The 24,103-nt window shown below is 36.1% G+C and overlaps 1 protein-coding gene across 2 annotated transcripts; it reads left to right on the forward strand.

The window, feature by feature from the left end:
• The first annotated feature begins 384 nt into the window (after nucleotides 1-384).
• Nucleotides 385-22,286, forward strand: NBN (nibrin). 2 transcript variants are annotated; one of them, XM_068185319.1, is made up of 16 exons: nucleotides 385-527; nucleotides 2,092-2,225; nucleotides 3,824-3,969; nucleotides 5,260-5,419; nucleotides 5,832-5,935; nucleotides 10,068-10,185; nucleotides 10,469-10,659; nucleotides 11,759-11,859; nucleotides 13,341-13,473; nucleotides 13,801-14,064; nucleotides 14,340-14,808; nucleotides 16,809-16,880; nucleotides 18,081-18,236; nucleotides 19,265-19,378; nucleotides 20,390-20,439; nucleotides 22,090-22,286. In XM_068185319.1, the coding sequence occupies exons 1-16, from the start codon at nucleotides 497-499 to the stop codon at nucleotides 22,118-22,120; spliced, it is 2,274 nt and encodes a 757-aa protein (XP_068041420.1). In that variant the 5' UTR covers nucleotides 385-496; the 3' UTR covers nucleotides 22,121-22,286. The 2 variants fall into 2 exon arrangements, with proteins under 2 accessions (XP_068041420.1, XP_068041427.1); XM_068185326.1 differs by lacking the exons at nucleotides 18,081-18,236; nucleotides 19,265-19,378; nucleotides 20,390-20,439; nucleotides 22,090-22,286 and having other exon boundaries at nucleotides 16,777-16,879.
• Nucleotides 22,287-24,103: the final 1,817 nt, after the last annotated feature.

Below are 24,103 nucleotides of genomic sequence, written 5' to 3' on the forward strand. Positions count from 1 at the left end.
TGCCCGGCCCCGCCTCGGCGCTTGCCCGGCCCCGCCTCGGCCCCTGCCCGGCCCCTGCTCGGCCCCGCCTCGACCCCTGCCCGGCCCCGCCTCGGCCCTTGCCCGGCCCCTGCCCGGCCCCGCCTCGGCCCCTGCCCGGCCCTGCCCGGCCCCGCCTCGGCCCCTGCCCGGCCCCGCCTCGACCCCTGTCCGGCCCCACCTCGGCCCCGCCCCGGCCCCGCCTCGACCCCTGTCCCTGCTCCGCCCCTGCCCGGCCCCTGCCCCTGCCCGGCCCCGCCTTGGCTCCGCCTCTGTGCCCCCGGCCCCGCCCCGCGCACGCGCGCCGGCACACCGCTGCAGAGGCAGCGCGAGGCCAGTAGGCGGCGCCCTCTGTCGCGTCCCTCCCCTTAGCCCGCCCCGGCGCGCGGGATCGCGGCGGCCTTGGCAGATCCCGAGATTTTCTCTTCCCGGCCTGGCCTTGTCCGGGTCGCTGGAGGCTGCCGGGCGGAGCTCCAGGATGTGGAAGCTGGTGCCCGCCTCGGGAAAAGGTGAGGGAACGCCAGACCGCTGCGCCGCTCCGGCGGGCTGGGCCCGGGCACCGCGGGCCCCCTCCCCGCCCCGCCCGGACCGTCCCCTGCGCCGGTGCCCGGGCGTGCCGCCGTGTTAGCTTCCACGGGGCTGGCTCCGGCCGGGCTTGTGTGTCCGTGCTGCTTCGGGCCGATGGTGGTCTAAGTCCTGGTCGCCTGGGCCGTTCGTCCACGGCGAAGCCTCCGTATTTCCCTGGAGCACTGCCGACCACAGCGCCCGTTAAACCTAGCAGGGCTTCTTTTCGAACCTGTGTGGGATGTCTAAGGGTGCTGCGGGTTCCAGAGTCCTGCTTTGAAATACGTGGAGAGTTGAACTCTGAGGCTGCAGCCTCAGAAACGATGTGGAACTATTGTGTTGATGTTTCAAGGACCATGTGTTGAACTTCATGGCGATTCTGGCATGAAGAGTTTTGAAACTAAATCTCTTCTATACTTTTCTTCGTTTTCTTGTCCATAGGAGCTTTAATAATAGGTGTCATATAATACATATATTTCTTCCTAAGTGCTTATAAGGAACAGACTTAACACAACTGCATCTGCTCTATTTCCTCTTTCACTGGGAGGAGATTTTGGATGTTTGATTTATTTCCTGGTGGATACAGCACCTAATCATGTTGAAATGAACTGACTTACCTCTTACTACCTGGAGACCCTTTAGTGAATCAAAACACTCTTCATTCTATTCAGAATGATCATTTCTGCACAGTTCATATTTGAAAAGTTGTTTGCCAGGGTTGATAACTGGAATTTATCTGTATATACTCATATTCATCAAGAAACATTTTTGTTTCTGCTGACCAGTGGTAGCACACCTTTGGGAGAGAGTCAAGCCATTCACTGGGAAGCCACCATGGGTTCCAGGTGGCAGGTGCAAAGCATAGGCTAAAGCATAAGCATTGGTCAGAGACTGAACTTACTAAGTTTCAATTTGATTTACAGGAAGATCTCCTTACATTCATCAGGAGGACCTTTTCCTCTGAACATCTTAATCAGTTATGTGAATAAATAATATAAGCTAAAAAAATTATGTATCCTTACAAAGGTGTTTTAGAAAACCTATTTTACATTGTGTTTTTTTTTTCTTCTAGATGTTACACCTAATCTCCAAGAAAGTATTGGTAAAAATATATTTTCCTTGAAAAAAGTGTGCTACCACTTCTGAAACTGCTTTGTTTATCATAAAGTGTATCCTTTTATAATGGATAGAGCAAGGGAGCAAGAAAGAAAGAGATATGTTTTGTCTGTAAGCTAAATGGATAATTCTAATTAGAATCACAGAATTCAGAGTCACAGAATATTTTAAGTTGGAAGGATCATTGAGTAAAGTTCTTAAGTGAATGGCACACATGGGGATAAAACCCACAACCTTGGCATTATTGGCACCGTGCTCTGGCCATAAATGATGCATGGCAAAGCTGAGATTTAGATGTACTACAAACTTCTCAATGTCTCTCCGATGTACTTCAGGTGTTTTGGTGGGGTTTTTTTCTAAGCTGGTATATTTCTCTCTCTTGTTTATTTCCAGGGGAGCCATATCGGCTCTTAAGTGGTGTAGAATATGTTGTTGGACGCAGAAACTGCACAATTTTAATTCAGGATGATCAGTCTATCAGTCGAAGTCATGCAGTTCTGACCGTAAGTCGGCCTGAAACAAGCCCTGTAAGTAGCCACCATTTTACTGCATTATCAGTGCACTCTGGGGATAATTCAGGCTGCGTGACCATGCATACTCTCATTTTGCTCTCACCAGTTTTATGCTTGGAGTAGAACCATTGATCACCTGTCTTTTTTTTTTATCTTGAAATTTATTTTTTTCCCCTTAGGTTTGTTTGCTTTCGTTGATTAATTTAGTGGCATAATTTTAGTAATCCAAGCTTCCTTTTATCCCAGAGTGAAGATTCACTAGGAATTTGTATTGAAATAGTCATAGGAAAATGATGCAATTAAGTTTAATTACACAGACAAATTTTAGGTTCTGGAAAGTGCTTCTGTTGTTTTACTGCAGACTTAGTTTCTGTTTCATTTCACATCATTAATTCTGTATTTGCTTAGGGCATGGAAAATAAAAATGTACCAAAGAGAATTAGCAATCAGCAATTTACTGTTACTAAGTGTTGTGATATTTATGGATGTTTTAAAGCCAGTCAGCAGAAATTTCATTTATGTGACCTTATGTGGTGTTTAAAATAAAACATGTAAAATAGATTTGTCTGTTTAATACTGCAAATATTGGGTGAGTCCAGTGGAGGGCTATGAAGATAATGAAGGGACAGGAGCATCTCAGTTGTGAGGAAAGGCTGAGGGATCTGGGCCTGTTCAGCCTTGAGAAGAGACGACTTAGAAGGGACCTCATCCATGTCTGTCAGTAACTGGTAGGGTGTCAAGAGGGTGAAGCCAGGCTCTTCTTGGTGGTGCCAAACAGTAGGACAAAAGACAATGACAGAAACTGGAACACAGAAAGTTCCACCTGAACGTGAGTAAGAACTTTACTGCGAGAGTGACTCAGCACTGGAACAGAGTGCCCAGAGAGGTTATGGAGTCTGTCTCCACCTCTGGATACTCCAAAGGAGCCTGTAGACAATCCTGAACAGTGCTCTATAAGGAAACCTGCTTCAACAGGCAGGTTGGATTAGATCACCTCCAGTGGTCCCTTCACACCTTACCCATTCTGTGTAGTAGCATATAATTGCATGGCAGAGTTTCATAAAAGCAAGCTGTCAGTGTTCTCATTGGCTTGTGAGCCACTTTGGAAATCTGACAGTATCTAACCTCTTCTCAAGAGATGCTGGTGTCTCTAGCATTCTTCATGGAAGGAAGCGTAAGAAAGTGCCCTCAGGTGACCTTAGGCTTTTACTTGCTATTCAGCCCAATGCCCAGGATAGAACTGAGTGGTAGGTAAAAACATAATAAATCTCAGAGCCTTGCTAAATTGCACTAGCTCAGGCTTTGGGGCAATGAATGACTGCCATGCAGTCTCCAGAAAGATGAAGTACTATCTCCAAAAAGACTAAGCATAAGAAGCACTAAAGTTCTAAAGCTAAAAACATGTATATTTTCTCTCATTCCTCTACAGCAAAAACCAGAAGATAAATAATTACATATAGCAAGCCTCATTGTCCAAAGTCTTTATTTAAGATGATATTTTTTGGGCTGCTTCTTATTTATCCACTGCTTTGATTCATAATGATAGTAACCTTTTTCTGATAAAGCTGTCTCATTCTGCTAGACTATGATTACTTGTTTATGTTTATTTTCAGAGTCAGTCTCTCTCAGTACCTATATTAACAGTAAGAGATACATCCAAGTATGGTACTTTTGTTAATGGATCAAACCTCAATGGTACTTCAGTGTCTTTGCAGTCTGGTGACAGAATCAACTTTGGAGTCTTTGAAAGCAAGTTTAGGTAAATGTTTTGATTATAAAATACCAAGTGAAAAATTAATTTTTTAGAAGAGTATTTTAGGCATCATGCACCTTTGCAAATGATAAAGCAATGATTTATTTTTAGAAAGCAAAGGAGGTAAGTAGTATTTTGCCTGTGTTCCACACCTGCTTCTGAAATAGTTTTCCATCATATTTTTACATAATTTATTTTGACACTAGGTGATTGAAATTGTAGATAAGAAAACATTGGCATTTTAAAAGATAACCTGTCATGTACAGTGAGTATTTTCAGGCTCTCTTAGGCAAAGAACAAAATCCTACACCAAATGAGAAGAAGGGAGAAAGGTTTAGAGTTTGTTGGAGTCCTTGTTAGCTATTCATAATGTAATGAGAAACGACCTGATGTTGCAGGAGGATGTTAACCCAACTTGATTTTTTTTTCCAAATTTAACATGGTAGCCAGTGCTATCTGTTTATTTGCAGGAAGCACTTCTAGAAATGAAGTAGCAGATAAATAGAAGAAGTCTAATGGCCATTAAAATCAATGTTAAAGTAACCAGAAGGTGGCTTTGTGCCTTAAAATTTTACTCAGTTTTATCAATGCTGCTGCTATTGTTTATTGTTAGAAAAAACTTGGCATTTTTCTCCAATTATTACAATAAATTATTTTTTAATATTTTATGTAAGCATACCTGAAACTTGATACAGGAATCAAACCATGAGACCGGATACATCATGGCTATTGTACTAGAAAGACTACAAAGTAGAAAGAAATTTAAATAATCTAAAAATGAAATAATTTTTGATATGGAATTTGATATAGAAGATCTAAAATATATATAAAGGTTTATGGTCAAGGATAATGGGTATGTTAGGAAACTGTTACTTGAAATTGCATTTTATGACACTTGTGTTTTTTAAGTATTGATCTGTTGGTGACCTGTCCTGTTGAGCATGCTTTTGCTTTTGGAGGGACACACTCAAATTTCTTTTGATATTCCCAGACCTTGCACTATTCTTGAGGCACTAATTCTATGTGATGTCTGTAAAAGAGCCACAAGTCCATAGAAATATTTCAGACATCAGGTCAAATTGTCATTAATTTTTCTAAATAAAAATTAGTGTTTTGTTTCTTCAGGAATTTTTAAAGCAGGAAGATTTTACTTTGATCTAGATTAGAGTATGTATCTTTTATTTTTTTTCCTTCAGATTTCCATTAGATACAAAATGTGATAGTTAAGTCAGCCCTGTTTATCATAATGATTGGCTGAATTAACTTAAGCAATTCTCTTTTATTTGTTCTTTGCAGAGTGGAATATGAACCTTTGGTTGTCTGCTCCTCATGTTTAGATGTGGCTCAGAAAAATGCTTTAAATCAAGCCATCCAGCAGCTTGGAGGCCTTGTAGTGAATGAGTGGACAAAAGAATGTACCCACCTTGTAATGGTATCAGTAAAAGTTACTGTTAAGGTATGTTGAGCTTTTGCCTGTTGATAGCATTGCTTTGCAGTTTTCCTACGACTGCTAATTAAATTCTAGACCTGTTCAAGATTTTTCTCTACAAAACTGTAGTCAACTCTTCTTTTTCTGAGTTTAGAAGATGTGTATGTCAACAGGAGGTTAAAGGGAAAGAAAACAAAAAAAGCCAGTTTTGAAGACTTAGTGATTTTCATCCATTGCCTTCTACATTTTCATAACTTCAACCAAGACACTGATTAAAAGCTAAGCTGTTAGAAGCAAAACAATCCTAGAAGCAAAAATCAGTACTGCTTTATTTGTTTGATATTTTCCACATCTTAGATCTTAAAAAGCTAATGTCAGTCGAACCATATTCTATTTGAACTTTTTCTATGCAGTAAATTTGTATTTTCTGGCTTTTCAGACTATATGTGCTTTGATTTGTGCTCGACCAATTATAAAACCAGAGTTTTTTCCTGAATTAATCAGAGCTATTCAGTCCAGGCAACAGTTGCCAAATCACGAAAGGTAAGTTGCCAAATCATCATGTTTACTGTGTTGCAGAATGAAATTTATGGGAGATTATCAGATAACTACACATTTATCTGATAATTTTTAACATAAGGCACAATTCATAGTAATTTTATTTGCAGAAGTATGCTTAATATGATTAACATTTTAATATTCCAGCAATTTTACTGTTCTCATCTGTAGAGTTATAAAATGAGCTCTGGAGTTGGCTTTATGCTTAGAGATGTTATTGTCTGTGAAAAGGAATTTGTTTTGTTGCTATCTAAATGTTGCTTCAAACACTTCTTGGAATTGATACATAAAAATAAAGAAATTACACTTTTATAAAAGAAATTGTATCAAGTTTATTTCATTATGTAGACATATTTTCCCAATGTGCTGTTCATTACTGAGTTTACTGTAATCTTTGGTCAGAACAGTGTTAGCCTGACCATTGAATTCTCTGAAATAGACGAGGTTTTTAATTATCTATTGAGAGATGAAGTGAGACTAACGTGCACTGGCTTTCACTAAATGAGAATAAAATATTCATTGTTTTCATGGTTAAATTAACTGCAAAAGGGAATTCTTAATTTGGAATCAATAAATACTGCAGAATATCTCTTCTGGTTATTTTCTCAATGTGAGAAAATGTAAAATAGTCACAATATTGTATGTGACAATTTCATCTGAGCCCATATTGCTACTCATTTTACCTTGAAAAGGGAGACATTTGTGTTTTGTTTGAGGGTTGTGGTTTTTAATTGTATGAACACATGGTTTATACAGGTAAGAAATTCCTACTATGTATATACATTCATATGGTCATAAATACACATATATGTTAGGAAATGGCAATTTATTTTCTTTAGTAGGTGTGATAGTAGCCATTGATGGAATAGTTTGAAGACTGAGGCTGACACTAAACAAGCTTCTGGTGCACACATGGAAATAGAAACAAAACAAGAGGATTCACAATAAGCTGTGCTTGTTATGTGGTAAAATATATTCTACAGAACATGACACTACCTTGTTACAAAAATACAGATACCAGTCTGGAACAATTGGTAGGAAATTAGTTTCTAGAAGCTGCTTTACATAAGCAGGGTTTATGTAATATGTCACATCAGTCATCTGTGAGTGGCTTAAAACTCATTTGTTCTTCAGTTTCAGAAGAAAGAGAGAATCTGAATGAATTTTCCTTCTACTTTCTACTTTCCCTTCTACTTAAAATTCTGCATTGTTTTCTGAGAACTTAAGAAAACTTAACGAACTGTTTAGTACTCTCTGAAATACTTTCCTGTGAGATTTTTTTTTCTTTTGTAGTACAGGTCATACAAGCCATCAAAAGTTAGTGATTGGTTGTACAACTTGAAATCTGTTTGGTCAAATAATGTGTGGTAGTAATGCTGCTGTTCCTGTCTGTTACAGGAACAAGTAAACAATGTCTTTGTCTTGCAGCCAGGATGTGTGTCCATTTAATACAGAAGTGACAGTATAATTGGCTTTTAAGTGCTCCCTGAAAAAGAAGGAGATGGATATTTTTACTTTCTGAAGTATTTTTGCTAACTTTTAAGATGCTGAGAGAATCTGAACTGGCTAAAAGTAGTTACTCTAGCAATATACATTATGTAGCTTTCAAAGAGAGTATTACATCAAGCTACATAAAACAGCTGATTTAATACATAGATTTATGTTTAAAGTAATCACTGTGTTTTAAATAGGTCGTGTTTTTGAAATGTAGCTTGTGGGAAGATGCTGAAAATTCACTTAGCAACTATTTTCATTAAATTTCCAAAAATACTTCTAACTTCGACTGGGAGTCTCTATAATGTGCATTGTAGCTAGAGCCGACCTGAGCTGGTATAGCCACAGGACACCAGACAGCTTGAGGCAATAGTGGTTTGGGGGTGACATAGAAGAAGTATATTGAGATGGCAATACTGGGTGACACTGTTAATTAAGTCTTTACTATTATTGTAGAGCCAGTTCCTCCCAAAGAGTCTAGGGAAACATTATCTTAAAAAGAAAAAAATAATTAAAGCATCTTTTTTGATTGCAGTAAGACTTCATTTAATAGCAAACCTGCAGTTCCTATGTGAATGTGGGACTTACTGAGATTTTTTTATGGTGTTTCCCCAGTTCTCAGAAAGGTACTCTGTGACAACTTGTGCAAGGAAGAACAATAACTGAAGATTTCACAAGTGGCTGCATGAGTGCAATCCTGTGTGAAATAATGTGTTTTATTACTGCAGGCCAGTGTCAATAGTGCAGGGCTTTGAAAAAGAAGAAAAGTAACAGAGTTTTTAACAGAAACTCACCAAGAATCAAAATCTATTTATCGAGAGATTCAAGGTTGTAGGGGATCTTTTCAGTTAATGGTATTACTGTTAAAAACTTATGAGGCCAAATATGAGGAGCACTTCAGAATCCTGACTGCAAAAGACTTTTGCCTGTTGAGCTTAGATCAGCATTGGGTAAAAGTTTATAAGGAAAACCAAGGGTTGTTTTTCTTGGAGACAATAATCAGTTAAAGTTGTATGCTGAAGTTAAAAAATTGAGATTTTAAAATATATTTATAGAGAAACTATATTCCAGTTTCAAAGTAGTGAAAACTGTTGTTTTTCCATTTTAACCTGTCCTTTCATCTTTTACGATGACTTTGTCCCTTGTATTTCTCTTAAGTTAACAACTGTCTCTATGGAATCCGCTATCAGAAATCTTCTGGCATAATAACTAAAGTGTGAATTGCCATTCTTCTACTTGAAATCAGTAGGCTTTATCATACATACTCAGTTTCAATGCAACAATATTTTTGTAAACAGATTTGAACAGGCTGCTGAAATAGATCGAATACCCACCTTTCAAAATCTGGTGGATTTAGGTTGCTTAATTTCCATTATGTACATAAAGTTTGAAGAATTGATTGTGAAAAACGCATAAGAATGAAGATTATTTAAAGTCACCTGTAACTATATAGCCTGTTCATAACACATTTTAGACTATTGTTATTGAATTGCATATTTGGATGAAGTAGAAAATTTATGTGCTTACTTTTGTGTTCAGCTTTAAATATATGTTTATTTTTTGTGTTTGAGGGATGTTTAGGTCAATTTTTTTCCAAAACATCAATATTTCAGCATTTCATATATTTCTTCATTAGAATCTTCCAATCTTTGCTGTTGAACTGAATTTTTTTTGGTGTGTTTCTTTTTTTTTTTTTTCCTGCATATTAGTATGGAAAGGATATATAATCAGCTGTCAGAATAAAGATAAGTAGTTCTGTGATCAGCCAAACTATGTACATAAACAGCTATTTGGGTAGAGATGTGGTATAGTTTGGTTAAAATTGACCTGTAGTTTCCATTCTTTCTGATATATGCCTTCAGCTTGCTCTGTCAGAACTGCTGTAGCAGTGAATGTGTGGCTCAAAGATCTTTTAAGTATCCTGAAATTATTAGTTAGATGCATGTCCCAACTCCAGAGGTTTTTTGTGCTCTGGGCAGGCCATCATTAACTGGAGCTGAGGTCACAGGCTGTGACAAAATTTAGGGTTTAGGGTAGAATTTTATTTTTGCCTAATATGTTTCCCAGCTAAACTCTTGCTCACTTTCCCTATATTGGACGAATAATAATCTGCAGAGTGAATCCCTTCATTTCTATATCCCACCAGCAAGAAAAGTGTACTTGTCTGCTGTCATATTATAGGCTGTTCTTGAGTGTGGTGGTACACAATTTGACACAGTTAAGAGAATGAGGGGTGACTGTCCACATGTGGAGGGTAGAGGAAGCAAGATGATTCATTTTGTGTGGAGTTTTACTATTACCTAGAGTAAGTGCAGAACGAAGTTGCAATCTCATTTGTCAGTATTGTTAGTAAGAACGTGAATATGTGTACAGCACTTTGGGTGAATGCATTCCTTAAAGTGTTTTTTCATAGTTACTGAAGTAGAAAGTCTTGGTCTTATCTTTGATGTTGAGAAACTGGGGGCTGTGTTTCTTAACAATCTCTTGAAAATTATTTATGTAAGAAGTTTTAACAGAGAAATGCAGGATTTTAACTTCAGAACTTTACTCTTAAACAGAAAGGACTGAATCAGTACTGATTAAGGAATCTGAATTTTGTAACTTTCATTTTCTGTACTTGCAGCTTTTATCCTCCAGTTGATGAGCCTTCCATTGGCAGCGAAAATTTGGATTTATCTGAGCATTGTGAAAGGAAAAAAATATTCAGTGGAAAAACTTTCGTATTTCTAACTGCCAAGCAGGTAATCAGGCTTTACATTGCAGAAATATTGCAGGAGTATCTAAGTACAGATTCGATCACTCTGAAATCACACTCATTCTGGGTTCATCAGGAAAGAAGGATTTCTGTGTATTTATCCTACAGTACAGTGGCCTAAGCAAGATAAAATGTAGAGGAGGAACAGAACATATTACATCTGCAGCAGTGCATCAGTGAGAAGCACTACACTGATAGTTCTGTATTCTCATACCTCTGAACTGACTGCATTCTAAGATTTTATTTTTTTTTTTGCATTCTCTTCATAGCACAAGAAACTGGGTCCAGCAGTTGTTCTTGGAGGAGGGGAAGTAAAGTTGATGACAGAAGGAAGAAAAGAAATGCCTTTACTACTTTCTCCTGAAGTTTGTGTAGTTGATGTGGGTTTGGCAAACTCTCAGATCTCAGGATCTGACTCTATGACAAACTGGACTGATTCCATTCTGACTGTCTTGGAAAGGTGCAGCATTGTTCTCTTGTACAGCAGTAGGGTAATTTCAGAACCTCTACAGAGACTTGGTCATGGTGTTTACATACATATTTAACCAGGAGGCTGCTTATAAAGAGGGCATTTTTACATTGTTCTAATTATTTAGCAGAGTAACTAAAACTTCTTGAAGCAGTAAAGAAAGAACTTGGCAGTTCTGTGAGGATTTGATGGAATTCCCATTTTCTTGTCTTTTTATTATTTTTTTGTAGAACTCAGTTCTACAAAAATTCATTGTAATGAAGCTGCTTTAAAATTACAGCCAGCAAGTAGTTTCTCTTCTACTATTTTAAAGAAGTTAAAATTAATATATTCTAAGAATTCAAAACAGATAATTTATGATATTTCATTGATTATATGTATTTCATCAAAAGGAGATGAGATGGCACCTTGAGGTCATGTGGTTCACTGTTGTATAATTATTTGTATACATTGTTTTTGAAGAACAGCTTCTGTTTAATGAAAATTACTTTTTGTTTTGGTGGTAGTTTTGTTTGAGAGGGCAGACTGCATACATTATAAATGTTAGGATTATCATTATGCTGTTTTATTAAAACAATGAAACAAAATCTCAATCCTAACACATAAACCTAGTTCCCCTAAACCTAGTTTCCTGCTAGGTAGAGAAGACAGTACTCAGTCTCTCCTCATGACTGTAGTACAGATGACTTGGTGGGGAGGGTGGGGGGGGGGAAAGGGTTCCTGACTTTTAAGAAGTGGTTAGATCTTTCAAGTCTCTTTTCACACATTTTTGAATCAGAGGTAGAGCATAATTGGTTAAATGCCCAAAAATCAGGAAAGGAGAGATATACGGGCCAGATTACTGAAGCTACACAGTGGCTACAGCAGCAGGAAACATGGGAGTTCATACATATAGGACATGGCTATAAGGAAGGGTAATTGTGCTGACTTACTATATTGAGAAAAACGGTAGTGTTTTTTGGAGGCTGATTTTTTTTGGAGGAGGAGGAATAGAACATTTTGTACTTTGCCATACCTGTGGTCATTTGCCTAATTGTTTTTGAATCTGTACTGAAAAGCTTTTTTTTTTTTTTAATTTGTATATTAACAGCAAGAATCTTAGGGCTATTCCAGAGGCAGAAATTGGATTGGCAGTTATCTTCATGTCTACAGAAAAATACTGCAACCCTCAAAAGCAGCATGCTTCCAAAGGTAATTGGAAGAAGTAGAGTAATAAGTTAACAGCCTCAAAGAGGCAGTATTTCTTTCTGTGTAGGAGCATCAATTATGATGTTCAATTTGTTCTGTTTTTCAAGACCACTAAAAAAGAGTTACATTCTATGAAAAACATATACAGCTCCAAAGGGGTAATTTGTTTTTAATGGTTTTGCAGTAAATTGCAATGAAAATTATATGACTCTTAGATGTAAATACAAAAGTGGATCTAAAACTAGTCTAAAAAGCAGACACATAGAACAGTGACCTTGAAAGGAAGGGTACTTTAAAAACATCAGAAGTTGGTATTTTTAGTGACCACTGAATTCATATGTATGTGGTAGTTTGAATTCCATGCTATTCTGTCTTTTCCTAAAAGACCGGGCTAATCAGGAAGTAAAAGATGAATGTCAGAAATCAAGAGAATAAGAATGGAAATAATTCGTTAAGACTTGCAATTTTTTCTTTTTTGTCCTTTGCTCTAGACAGAATTTGCTTTAGGAAAATACAGATACCTGCTGCACAGTTCAAAACTAAAAATAATCTTTCCCTTAAGTTAAGACAATGAGAGATGATCCCCACATTTGCTGAATTAGTAGCTTGGGAGTGGAAATTCCAAGTCTTGACTTGAAGCTTGTATTTGCTAAGGCGGTAATAACGAAGTCTTCGAGAGACAGAAAGAGATTTTGTTTGTCTCTTTTCATGCCTCTTCATATTATTGTATATTTTGTTGCAATGAAATTTTGAGAATTATGTTTTATAGATTCTGGTTTGTTCTACAAAATATTGATTCAGGTAGAAAATCCTATCCTTATTTTAAAAAATCAAAGAACAAACCCCCTAAGTTTGTCTTTACATGCAGGAACATTACTTACTTGAAAATGTATTTTGAATAAAGACATACTCAATACTGGTAGAGATGCTGATTCTTGTTTCCAGTCTGAACGGTTCAACTGTCTAAAAGTTGTCTAAAATTGTGTAAACAGACTGTATATCAGAGTTTAAAGGAAGCAGTGTTTAAAATTGAAAAAACCTGTATCCCAGATACAATAATCACATTAGAGATCATCATAAAGGAGTAAATGTAAAGAATTTTGTGCTCTGACAGTTTTGCACTATCTATATATTGCATGATACCTATTTTATTTTTTGCATAAAATATAAACCACATGATTTTTTAAGTACATTAGGTACATACTGGCATATGATTTCTTACCGTGCTTCATTTTTATTTAAGCAGAATTTCATTATTTAATCACTAGAATATTTAACTAAATCTGAATTCCAGAATATGGTCCTTTAGAACTATTTCTGTCAGTTTTTTTTTAATTAATAAATCTGTTTATTTTTTAATGAAAACTGCTTTAAGATCATTTTACAAAGATCACACGTGATCAGGTAGTAATGTACAACAGCACATGCAAAGAACACAGATTTGATATTAACCTTCTAATTCTTCTCTTGTTTTGGCCTTGCAGCTGTACCTGAAAGTTCTGCATCAGCTGTCGTAGGCCGAGCCATTTCCCAGAGTCTGGCTGTGGATGAAACCATAATGCCAGCTGCTGTAGATAGCAGCACCTTATACATAGCTGATACAGAAGAGCAGACATGGTAAAGTATTCATGGCAATTTCTAAACTAATACTTGCAAATTAAGCAGTCTTTTGTGGTAGAGGAACTGTGTCATTGCCATGGGGAAAGATATACAGGGTTAGAAATGCCATCTGTCTGGACTGTCTGATCTGTTAAAAATTTTTGAGCCATTTCACTCTTATAAAAATGCATTGATCACAGCAGATTTTACAGTTTGTTTTTAGCACAGTGTTTATAAGTTTATTCAAAGTACAGGTATAGCTTTTTTAAAAAGTGCATCTCTGATTCAGTGTATCTCTGGTAACCTCCTGTGTGTCATTTAGCATTTCTTTCCTCTCTAATCTAGTATGGAGATAGAGAATACTTCCCAGGTGCATAGACAAAGGAAAACGACTTTCCAGGATACAACTGCCAAAAAGAAAAACAGTGCCACAAGTGGCAGTGTAAATGCAGGAACATCGATACCTAGAGGGAACAGAATATCTGGGTTCAGTCAAAGAAGTCAGCCTGTCTCACCATCTAAAATTTCAGAAGCTGGCAAGCCTCGTGAGAGTGCTTCACGTCACCAGTCAAACTCAATTACAAATTACTTCCAGGTTTCTAGAAAAAGGTATGTTGAAATGTCCTTGACATTACTTCCCTTATTGGTATGTTTGTGATGTTTCTGGAAAATTTTAACTCAAGCAATGTACTTTTAATTTGACACATACTTAAAAAGGTAATTTTTAGATCAAACTCCTAGAATGGAAACCTTTTCCTCGAGGGTACTTTAAATTTCACAATGCAGTCCCTAAAACCCCAGAAGCTGTTATGTTGTGGGTACAGCTAATCATACTCAAAAAGGCTTTTGTAATTTCTTTCTTTTGTCATTTATTTCTGGCTCAGGGAAAGAGCTGAAGAAGATGAAACATCTGTACCCAAACTAGCAAAATTGGAGGAAAGGTCATCGCCTCTTCCCAAGTGCACTGAATCTACAACTTCATTGATCTGCAACAGTGAAGCTAAACAGCATCAAAAGAAAAATAACATCCTTGACCCAAACCCAAATTTTGCAGAAGATATGGGTATAAAGCCTATGAGGGAAAGTGTCAAACTAACAAGTGATAGAACAGGCACTGAAACCACTTCTAGTGAAAATCATGCACCAAAAAAGAGAAAGGAATTAGATGATTTATCTAAAGATACAGAAGCACTAGAAATTGTGTTTGGAAGTGAAGACATAGACTGGGAAGATCAAATAGCAGATCATGACCAGGAAGCTCAAAGCAGTAAACGAAAAAAACAATGTTTGGAAGCCAAAGGAAGCAGGATTCCAGAAGTAAATGTAAATCATCGAGAGGAGAATAAAGTAGTGGTAAGTTTTATATTCTTCTCAGGTGCCTAATCTTGAAATTTGCAACTTTGTTAGAAGGATGCAATTAACTCCTTTAAGGAGGAGGTTGCCTGCATACAGAAAGTGGCTTTGTAAAATGTTTGCTTAAATCTCATACATCAATTTTTAGTTTAGAATGATTAATCTTCTAATATTTTACATGTGAACATTGCAGTTTTGCATCTACCTAAATGTTTTTCATTCTTTTGACTATTTTTTAATTTGTTTGTTGAAAGCTGCTTGTATTCTGAACTTTTCCTCTTTTTTTTTTTTTTTTTTTTTTACTTTATATACTGTAAATAGAATAGGAGAATATATCCCTGGTCCAAGAAAAATTTCTCATACTGCTTGTTGCTGTGTTAATTATAATATTGTTATTTATACTAAGATAGTACTCAATTATCTTTTTGTAATTCATTTTCTAAAGAAACTTCTAGTTGACCTCTTCTGTTGAATACCACAGTAGTGTCCAACATCTTTTGAGTCTTTTGATGTTGTATGAAATGATTATTAAAATTCCTGTATGAGAAATTTTAAACCAAAACCAACAAAACAACAGCAAAACCAAAATACAGCTTGTGTTTTTGTGATTATTTTTCTGTTTTTGATTTTGACACTAAGGAAATTTTCTAAGAGGTATGAAGAAAACAATACACCTTGAGTTAACAGTGGTCACTTTGTTGAAGAAAAAGCAGGTTTGTAAATGAAAACAACGTTGAGAAGTCTAGATTATTAACAATGCAATAGGAATAAGAGCAAAAGGGGTTTTTTGTTTATTTAGAATATATATTTTAATGGTTACTATCCAGTCCATTTACATTGTAGGCAGTGTTTAAGTGTTTAAAAGTTTGAATGCATGATTAACTGGACTTTGTAAGATTCCTTGGACCACATAAGAATTAGGAATTGTCTATGCATCCTTAGGTCAGACCAGCTTGACACCTTGTTGATGCTTTACTGGAGCTTGCTTCTGGCAAAGTGTGGACTTCATTATAATGCTCTTTTTTTGTGTGTGTTACTGACAAGCAAACTTTAAAAGACAAATCCTATAATTTAGAGAATTTTGTTTCTTGCTTTTTGTACTATCAGACAGTAGGTAGTTTTTATTAGGTCTGAGCATACTGATGGACTACAATTGATGCTTAGAATAGTCTATTGAATTTTGTTGCTTGGTGCTTGGAAAGTTTTTCTAGTCTAACTTCTTGTCAGGATTCTGAAGGAGAAAAAAATTTTATATGCAGGTAAACTGGTACTTTAGCAGATATGTACTTAAAGATTTCTGCTGAAAATAAGTCTTTTCATGGTTTAATAATTACCTACTTTATTCATGTAAAATACATTTCCAGTGGACTAGGAAGGAGATTTCATGATAAAGCTCCCCAGGCAAATATGATAAGTATTTTCTCTAAGTATAGATGAACCTTGTATATCTGGCAAGACAAAGAATGTGAGTAATTGACTCAAAACCTACAGGGTGCATAAAGCTGATTTGGTATTTTATCAGTCATTGAAAATAAATGAGGTAATGCAAATCTAGTTTTAAACTATAGTTTAATAGTTTAAATCAACCTGCAGAACACTTTCTTGTCCTGATAATGAACACATTTACACACATTTACACTTCAAATATCAAATTGAAAATGTTACTTTTTATATTCAAAAGCTTTTACAGTTTTCCAGAACCTGCCAGAACTTTGAAGATTGTACAGATGGACAAGACTTACTCTAGTGTATAAGAAAGAAAGAAAAAAATCCCAAGTGAACAAGTAGTAGTTATTTTTTAATAGAGAAAGTCTCCATCAATTGTTAGAGTGTGCATAAAATCATAAAAAAATTAAAGTACAGGGCAGATTCTTTCCTGTCTAAAAATTTATATTTATTTGAATATGTTTATTCTACCATAAAGAGCAGAAAACAATTCTATGTAATTAAATTTCCATTTCATTTCAGTTTTATATTTAAAATAATTTTTAATCAAATAGAAAGAAGAGGAACTTGGATCAGTTCTAACTTCAGAAATGGAAAGTAATATCAAGCAAGAGTCTCCAGTCTTGGTAAGGAGCCAGCTAATTGTAAGTTTGAACAGCAAACTTTAAGAAGCATTACAAAAACACATCAAAATTTTGCTCTCAATAACATAGTATTTTTGGATCCTATTTCAGGGTAAAGGAGGTTTGGAAGATTGTAGTCCTTAACATAATCATCTGTAAATTTGAATAGTGCAGTCCAGCTTGTAGACTGTGGAAAAAAAAGTAGTTCATCTGTGTGTTTCTGTAATGGTATTTGGGTGGATACTTAAAGGTGACTGAAACTACATGTAATTGTATTAACTCTTTGATGTGGTTAATACTTTTACTGATGAGTTTCTTAGATTACTACTTAAAGACCTGCCAGGGGTATAATCTTATCTGCTGTAAGATCACAACTAAAATGGAAGAGATGGAGCATTGGGAAAATAGATGTCATATACAGTGATCAACAGTAGATAGCATGCTAATTTTTGTAGGTGAGATGAAGGAAGGAAGGAGAGGAGAGTTGCTTGGAGTGGCAGTGAGGCAGAGGAAAAGGTGACTAGGCTGAATGAAACTGAAATTAAAAAAATTCTGAAGAGATAGAGTGTAGCCAGTCAACAAGGGACAGAATAATACCATTTCACCTACATACAAAAACCCAAGAAGAGGGAATGCTGAACAGGTATACCAAACTGCAGGGTCAGCTCAGATTAAGGGACTTCTAGTTATATTTTACTATAAGACAACTGTACTGCATCTGGGCTGAGCTGTCCTTGAACATAGTTTAATGTTACTTGTGAACTTGTCCTGTGCCCAAACATCCTTTGGAATCCACATAGATGTAGCCCCAGGCAGCAAAGTGTGCATGCAAACTTGCTGGCATATGAGCGTTCTCATGAACAAGAAAAATTTGATTCATTAATCTAATTCATTTTACAACCCTAGAGTTGGGTGGATATCTGTAGGCTAGAACTGAGATGAAAATGTTCAACTCTGTCTGCCATGGAGTATTTAAATGCATGTTTAAACACAAGCAAAGCAAATTTACTCTATCCATGGTATATAAGGATGCTGAGAAGTTCAGACATGTTAGCTTCTAGCACTGCTGCTGCTTTCCCTGTTTTGTAATCCTAACTTTTGCTTAGCTCTGCTCTTGATAATTTCTCTACAATTTGTACTGTTATATATGCTCTATGTCTGCTCACACACTTGAATGCTTCTTCCTTTTTCTTCCCATGTAAGAACCACAGCAAACTGCAAGATGACTCCAGCAATCTTCCTAGCAGGCTTCTGTTGACAGAGTTTAGATCACTAGTTGTCAACCGTCCAAGACAGAGCAGTCATCTCCCTGGAAATACCAGCTATGGAGGAAAGAAAAATTTCAAAATGTTCAAAAAGGTTAGTGTGTTTTTTAAATGGTCACAAGATGGCACTATTTAAAAATACTAAGAAGTGTTCCCTTCAGATTGTAGAAATATGTTACTAAAGATCTTTTATAAATTGACAATAACTAAAGAAAGAAACCATTTAAATACCATATTGTACTGTAAACAGTATTTTTTTAATTGAAGAAGTACCAGATTGACAGAGGCTTACTTTGTGCTAGATTATTTAGATACTTATACTCCCTATATCCCAAGCTGTTACTTGGAATAAGTTGTAAATAATGGCTACCGTAACTTCAGGTTGTACTTCCAAAAGCTAGCAATTCCACTTCTCCAAAGACCTATATATACAGCATAGGCTGATTCAGAATCTTCCATCTTAACTAATAAACCTTGGATTTCTAAATAGAACTAAATCTGTATCATACAAAAGTAAGATGATTGCTTCCTTGGGTCCTGAAGACAATTTCAAAATGATTCTTAGTGTTCAGTGTAAAAGTACTACTTCAGCTTATATTAGAAATAAAATAAAAAAGTAAAATCATATGGTATGAGATTACTAGAAAGGCTCTTCAGTAAAATACTGTGTATAGAATGTGATCACATAATACTATTCCTGGGAGTATATATAATACTATTCCTGGGAGTATGCTCTCATTTTTAGATAATGTTTTAATTTTCTGATAATAGTTTCATTTCCACTGTTTTGTAACATATGCTTTTGCAGTCTGGCAATAAAATATAAACTGATGTTTATTGATATTTCAAACTCTACTTAATGCACTATGAAATTTATTTATTATATTTAACTTAACAGATGTATTTTTGTTTGTTTCTTTTGGTAAAAGGAGGGAGTTAATAGCTTTCTGTAAATGCTTTTATAACTTCAGTCACTTTTAAACATGATCTTTAAATGTTAATCAAAGAAAGACTGCCTGACTTTCTTCTGTGATATCTGAATAGACTTTCTGAATTTGTTAAAATAGATCTTTTATTTGCACTATGCTTGCCTTGTTGTTGTAAGAATTTATTGTCCAACAGGTAGCTTACCCTGGGGCAGGACAACTTCCACACATTATTGGAGGATCAGATTTGATTGCTCACCATGCTAAAAAGAATTCAGAGCTAGAAGACTGGTTAAGGCAAGAAATGGAGGTAAGAAATTAGTTTCTAAACATGATCAAATAAAAACTTGACTAATGTAAGTGATCATACCAACCTGTGATCATTACTGAAGTACTTCAGGATTTTATTTTTTAAATAAAACCTCAGCTGGTTAGTTGTCCACACATGCTCATGGGAGCATGTACAGTAGTAAAGTTATTGAATGTCAGAGGTCAGTGGTAACACTCATTGTTTTCTGGTTATTTAAATTCATTTTGCATGCAACACTCATATAATCAGAAATATTTATAGAAAGCAAAATCAGTAACCTAAATGAGAACAATCTTTTGATGAGTAAAATAAACGCTACGTAAACTTGTGACTTGTAAAAATGTGACAGAGAGCTGGAAAGAATTTCTATATGGCTAACTGTGTTCAGCTGTACAACTGTAGTTGTACAGTACAGTTGATATTCTACTCTTGAATAGAAAAGAAAATGCATGAGTAAGACTCTATTGGAGTATACTGAAGAGATGTAGTAAGAATAAATTTAATATTTTTTCTTTTGTGCACCTCTTTGGGTATAAAAGTCCTAAAAAAAACACTTACCACGGCAGTTCTCTAGCACTTTCATTTTCTGATAGTTTCCTTAAAAATACTTGCTGATGAGTCATATTGTTCCCAGAGCCTGATTGAGATGCAATTGCATCAACACTTCCTATTTCATTTTTTTAATCCCTGAATATAGATAATGCTAATTAAAATTTCCCTTATATAATTGGATTTTTAAAATTATATATCTCTAATGGTGCTTAAAACCTAAAAAAAAACACATTTCTGACCAAAATTGACACCTTTCACAAACTATGCAATTTCATTAGTTGGCAGCAGTAGCCAAATTTGGGTAGTGAAATAACTTGTCTAATGTGAATATGCACTAAACAGAGGACTTAGAGAGAACTTACTTCTTTGGGAAAAACTGTGTTAGTGCAGGAATATTGTTTTTCTAGATGGTTCATTAGAATTATCCTTAACAATCAAATATTAAATAAACTTTCTCAGGAACAGAACCGACATGCAAGAGAAGAATCACTTGCTGATGATCTCTTTAGGTAAGATTTCTATGTTTCTACTTAGAAAAATGTGTGTTTTTTTCATCATATATTTTTTGGACAAATTTTGATTTTGGAAAAGGCTACTTTGACTGTTCTTCACAAAATTTCATGTATTCCCACATATAGAATGTAGTCAAAGTGATTCAGCAATTTCTCTGGAAGATAAACTCACTATTCAGGCTTCATTTAACATAGGAAATGGGAGGAGGTGAGGTAGAAGAGATAACATGACAAGATGTTAGTGACTGTCAGCATCTCTGTAGCCAGTCACAGACAGGGTTGAAGCTGCTGTTGTTCTGATGTGAGGTTTCCATCGTGTATCATCTCCTACTCCTATCTGCTTTATCTCCCCACTCCTCACCTGCCCACAGAATCCATATCCAATCCATAGACTCTTCCATAGAATTTGCTGTCCAGAAGACATTAGGCATTAGAACGAACATGTTACAATGCTCTAACAATAAAATCAAGTAACTGTTTTGAGAGTCAATACAGGGACCTCATTTGTTTTGCAAAAACTTCATTACTTTCTATGTTTTTTATGTGAAGAAACAAGTGACCAGTGTTTGACTTCTCACCTCTCACAAATTTGACTAACACCAAAAGTTGTGCATTTGGGTAGAAAAAAATGTATATGGTGAAGAAGGATTTTTTTTCTGAATCACTGTCAAACCAACATGATACTAACATATCAATACATGTTAGAGCCATTCAGAAAATCTTACTGCATTAGCAACCTGCTCTGTTCATTAACAGTTAATAATGGAGGATTTCTTTTAAAGGGTATACATTTAATTTTTGAAGTCTGAATTGTATAGCAACAACAGTGACTTCTAATACCTTTCTAGATACATGATGATGTAATTTTGCTCACAAGTTGTCACATTTTTCTGTCTAAGCGTAAAGTCTTGATGAATGAAAGCAGAATTAGTGGAAGTAAAACTGCCTGATCATTCAGTTCTGTCTGTAAGTTATTCATGCATGAATACAAAACACATCAGAATTGTAAAGAAATGACAGGAGTTTGGGAGATGAAGCACAAATGGAGAAGGCCAAGGGATAGCAGTGTCAAGTAGAGTCAAACTGTAAGCGTATTTCAGTAAATCAGGTAACTGTTTAGTATATCCAGAAAGTAGCTCTAAATTTCTAAGTCAGTCAGAAGCTGTGTAAAGGGCAAGGTAGGGCAAGGATCCGCTTTATGTGTGAGTAGGAAGCAGCAGAAAGGTTTTGTCTGAATGAGTTGTGGACAAATGTACATCAGTGTAAACATACAGGACCCCTTTGCCCTTCCTCCTCTTTTGTTTTTTGTGGTGTCCTTTTCCAGTAAAGAGCTTAGTGTTGGGACATTAAAGGCTTGGAGGAGCCTGTTCATGCATCAGATTTAAAGGTTGTAATTAGTTAGGAAATCTGAAAATTTCATTAAAGGTTATGTTAAGTTCGTACAGAGGTTGTACCTTATGCATCCTTCATTCAAATAGTAGGAACTGGTAGTTAATTATAGGAGTGTAGTCAGGGAAAGGACTGAACACTGGCTATTCCCTTGTTATGAATATATAATAAAGCTGTTTGCATCACATTGTATATCTAGATAAACTTTGAATATAATTGTTTTACTTATTTGTGACAGATTTTATTTTTATGTTGCAGATATGATCCTAACGTGAAAAGAAGAAGATAAATTATGACCTGGATTTAACGGGTTTCTCTAGCAAAACCTGATTTCTGTTCCTTAGGTTTCCTGGTTACAGCGTGTATGACGTTCCTATATATGACCATTTGAATATCTCTTGTTGTAAGACATGTTTTCTATGTCTTGCTTTTATTAAAAAAAAAAAAAAAGAAAAGTTCCTTTCACTGCTTGGTACTTACAGATTGCACCATTGTCAAGGCCTTCCCATTATTTACTTCAGAGTAATGCTCAGTAAAATACTGTAGGTACTTAGGATTTCATTTTAGGCTATTTCTAATGTGGTTATCAGTACTGTTTTAGGAAAAAAAGGAAGTTAGTATCAGGCTATTTTTTCTTTTTTCAGAAAGGCTTTGTTAATTAGGTACTTTCACAGGTATTATCTTAAGAATTTAAAACCTATTGAGGCTGAGATACAACTGGTATTTGATCATGATATGATATGGTTGATATGATCATTATATGATTCATAATGAACCACTTCTCTGTGGTTCATTTTATAGAGAATATACTATTGTTACTGTACAGAATATCTTGGAACTGAAAAAACAGCTTCTTTTTCTCTTAAACATATTTTCATTTACACCTTTAAATCAGTCTTGTTGAATGTTCATTTGTTAAAACCTACTTTGAAGTCAGACAAAGTCTTAAAGAGCTGTTACACTCCAATTTGTAATTTTAAATTATATGACTCATTTCTTTCTCTCATGCCTTTACTTTTTGCAATCACTGTGTAAAAATACGGTCTTCAAAATAGTTTGATTGACCGTGAAAGCTATGAAACAATTACCTGTTTGTGAATTAGGAGAGCTCATCTTAATGATCTAAAAATTGCAGTTGGTGAGATTACCCTGGAAGTACAGTGAGAAAAACTTTCCAGACTTCCTGCTCAGGTGTATGAAGTCTGTCTCCCATACAGATAAAGATGGACAGATAACATGTACAGATTAAGATGGACAGTAGCTCTATTGCATCCTATTTCAAGAGGGAGGATCTCCTTCTTCATGAGAGGAAGTAATCTGGTTGATGTAATTGAATTGACACAAACAGAATCACTCCCTCTGCCAAGAGCGCCGAGCATACAATCAACATGAGCTGCACTGTTTGAAGCCGCTCCGTTGTCTCCATCAGATCTGAGGAACAGCACTGCGAGATCTGTGCGTCAAGAAAGCAGAGCTGCTGAAGTCATCGTGGTTGCAACATGCTGAAAATATTTGGCCTTCCAAAGCCAATATTTTCTTGGGTCTGTCTTGGCATCTTCTTGCTGGTCAGCAATGTCCAGGTGATACACAAAGTGCAGCCCAATACTTCTGAGCTCCACAAAAGCTGTGAGTGTTTGCATCAGGGCACATCAAATCTTATCCATCAAACACCTTTAAAAAGACCTAAGCAGTTCTTAAGCAGTTGAAATTCTTTCTGAAGGAGATATACTGACTGTTTTATCCTCAGGTGAGTTTTTCTGCTATCACTGTGAGAATTTCCAGGTTTTCCTCCTGGTCCAACAGCTCTTGTAGACTGCTGAGGTTTTGGACTGTTGTTACTAAATTCAAGCTAATAGCTTGGATAGCAGAGTATCAATGAACAAGATTCTCCAAGATTCTTCAGAAAGGTTGTATTTACAGTTGTTAAAACAGCTGGAGAATTTCTGAGGTGAAAGGACAAGATATGCAATGTATAGGGGCCTTCTACAACAAAGGCTAAATCCTTTGCTGCTCAGACTGCAATCTGCTAGGGGCTCAAACAACCCTGGTGACATAGTTGAGAGGACTCTTTTGTTCATGTTTTATGATTTAGGACTCTTCAAATCCAGTTTCCCAGACTGCTGAATTAACCAGCTTTGATACTTTTTTTTTTTTTTTAATTTAGTATTCAAGAGGTGTGGGTCCCTTTCAGCTCAGAATATTCTAGGATTCCAACTTGAGGGTGCCTAGTAGGTGATACAGGTGATATAGTTTGGTTTGTAATCCAGTTTCA

The sequence above is a fragment of the Anomalospiza imberbis genome, chromosome 1 (assembly GCF_031753505.1).
Source record: "Anomalospiza imberbis isolate Cuckoo-Finch-1a 21T00152 chromosome 1, ASM3175350v1, whole genome shotgun sequence".
Taxonomy (NCBI): domain Eukaryota; kingdom Metazoa; phylum Chordata; class Aves; order Passeriformes; family Viduidae; genus Anomalospiza; species Anomalospiza imberbis.

What these genes read in the sequence shown, in the direction of transcription:
- NBN (XM_068185319.1), top strand. Translation starts at nt 497, where the DNA reads ATGTGGAAGCTGGTGCCCGCCTCGGGAAAAG. An exon ending in GAGAGGAGAATAAAGTAGTG is followed by an intron (nt 14,809 to 16,808) that starts GTAAGTTTTATA and finishes TTAATCAAATAG; the next exon opens with AAAGAAGAGGAACTTGGATC. An exon ending in AGCAAGAGTCTCCAGTCTTG is followed by an intron (nt 16,881 to 18,080) that starts GTAAGGAGCCAG and finishes TTCCCATGTAAG; the next exon opens with AACCACAGCAAACTGCAAGA.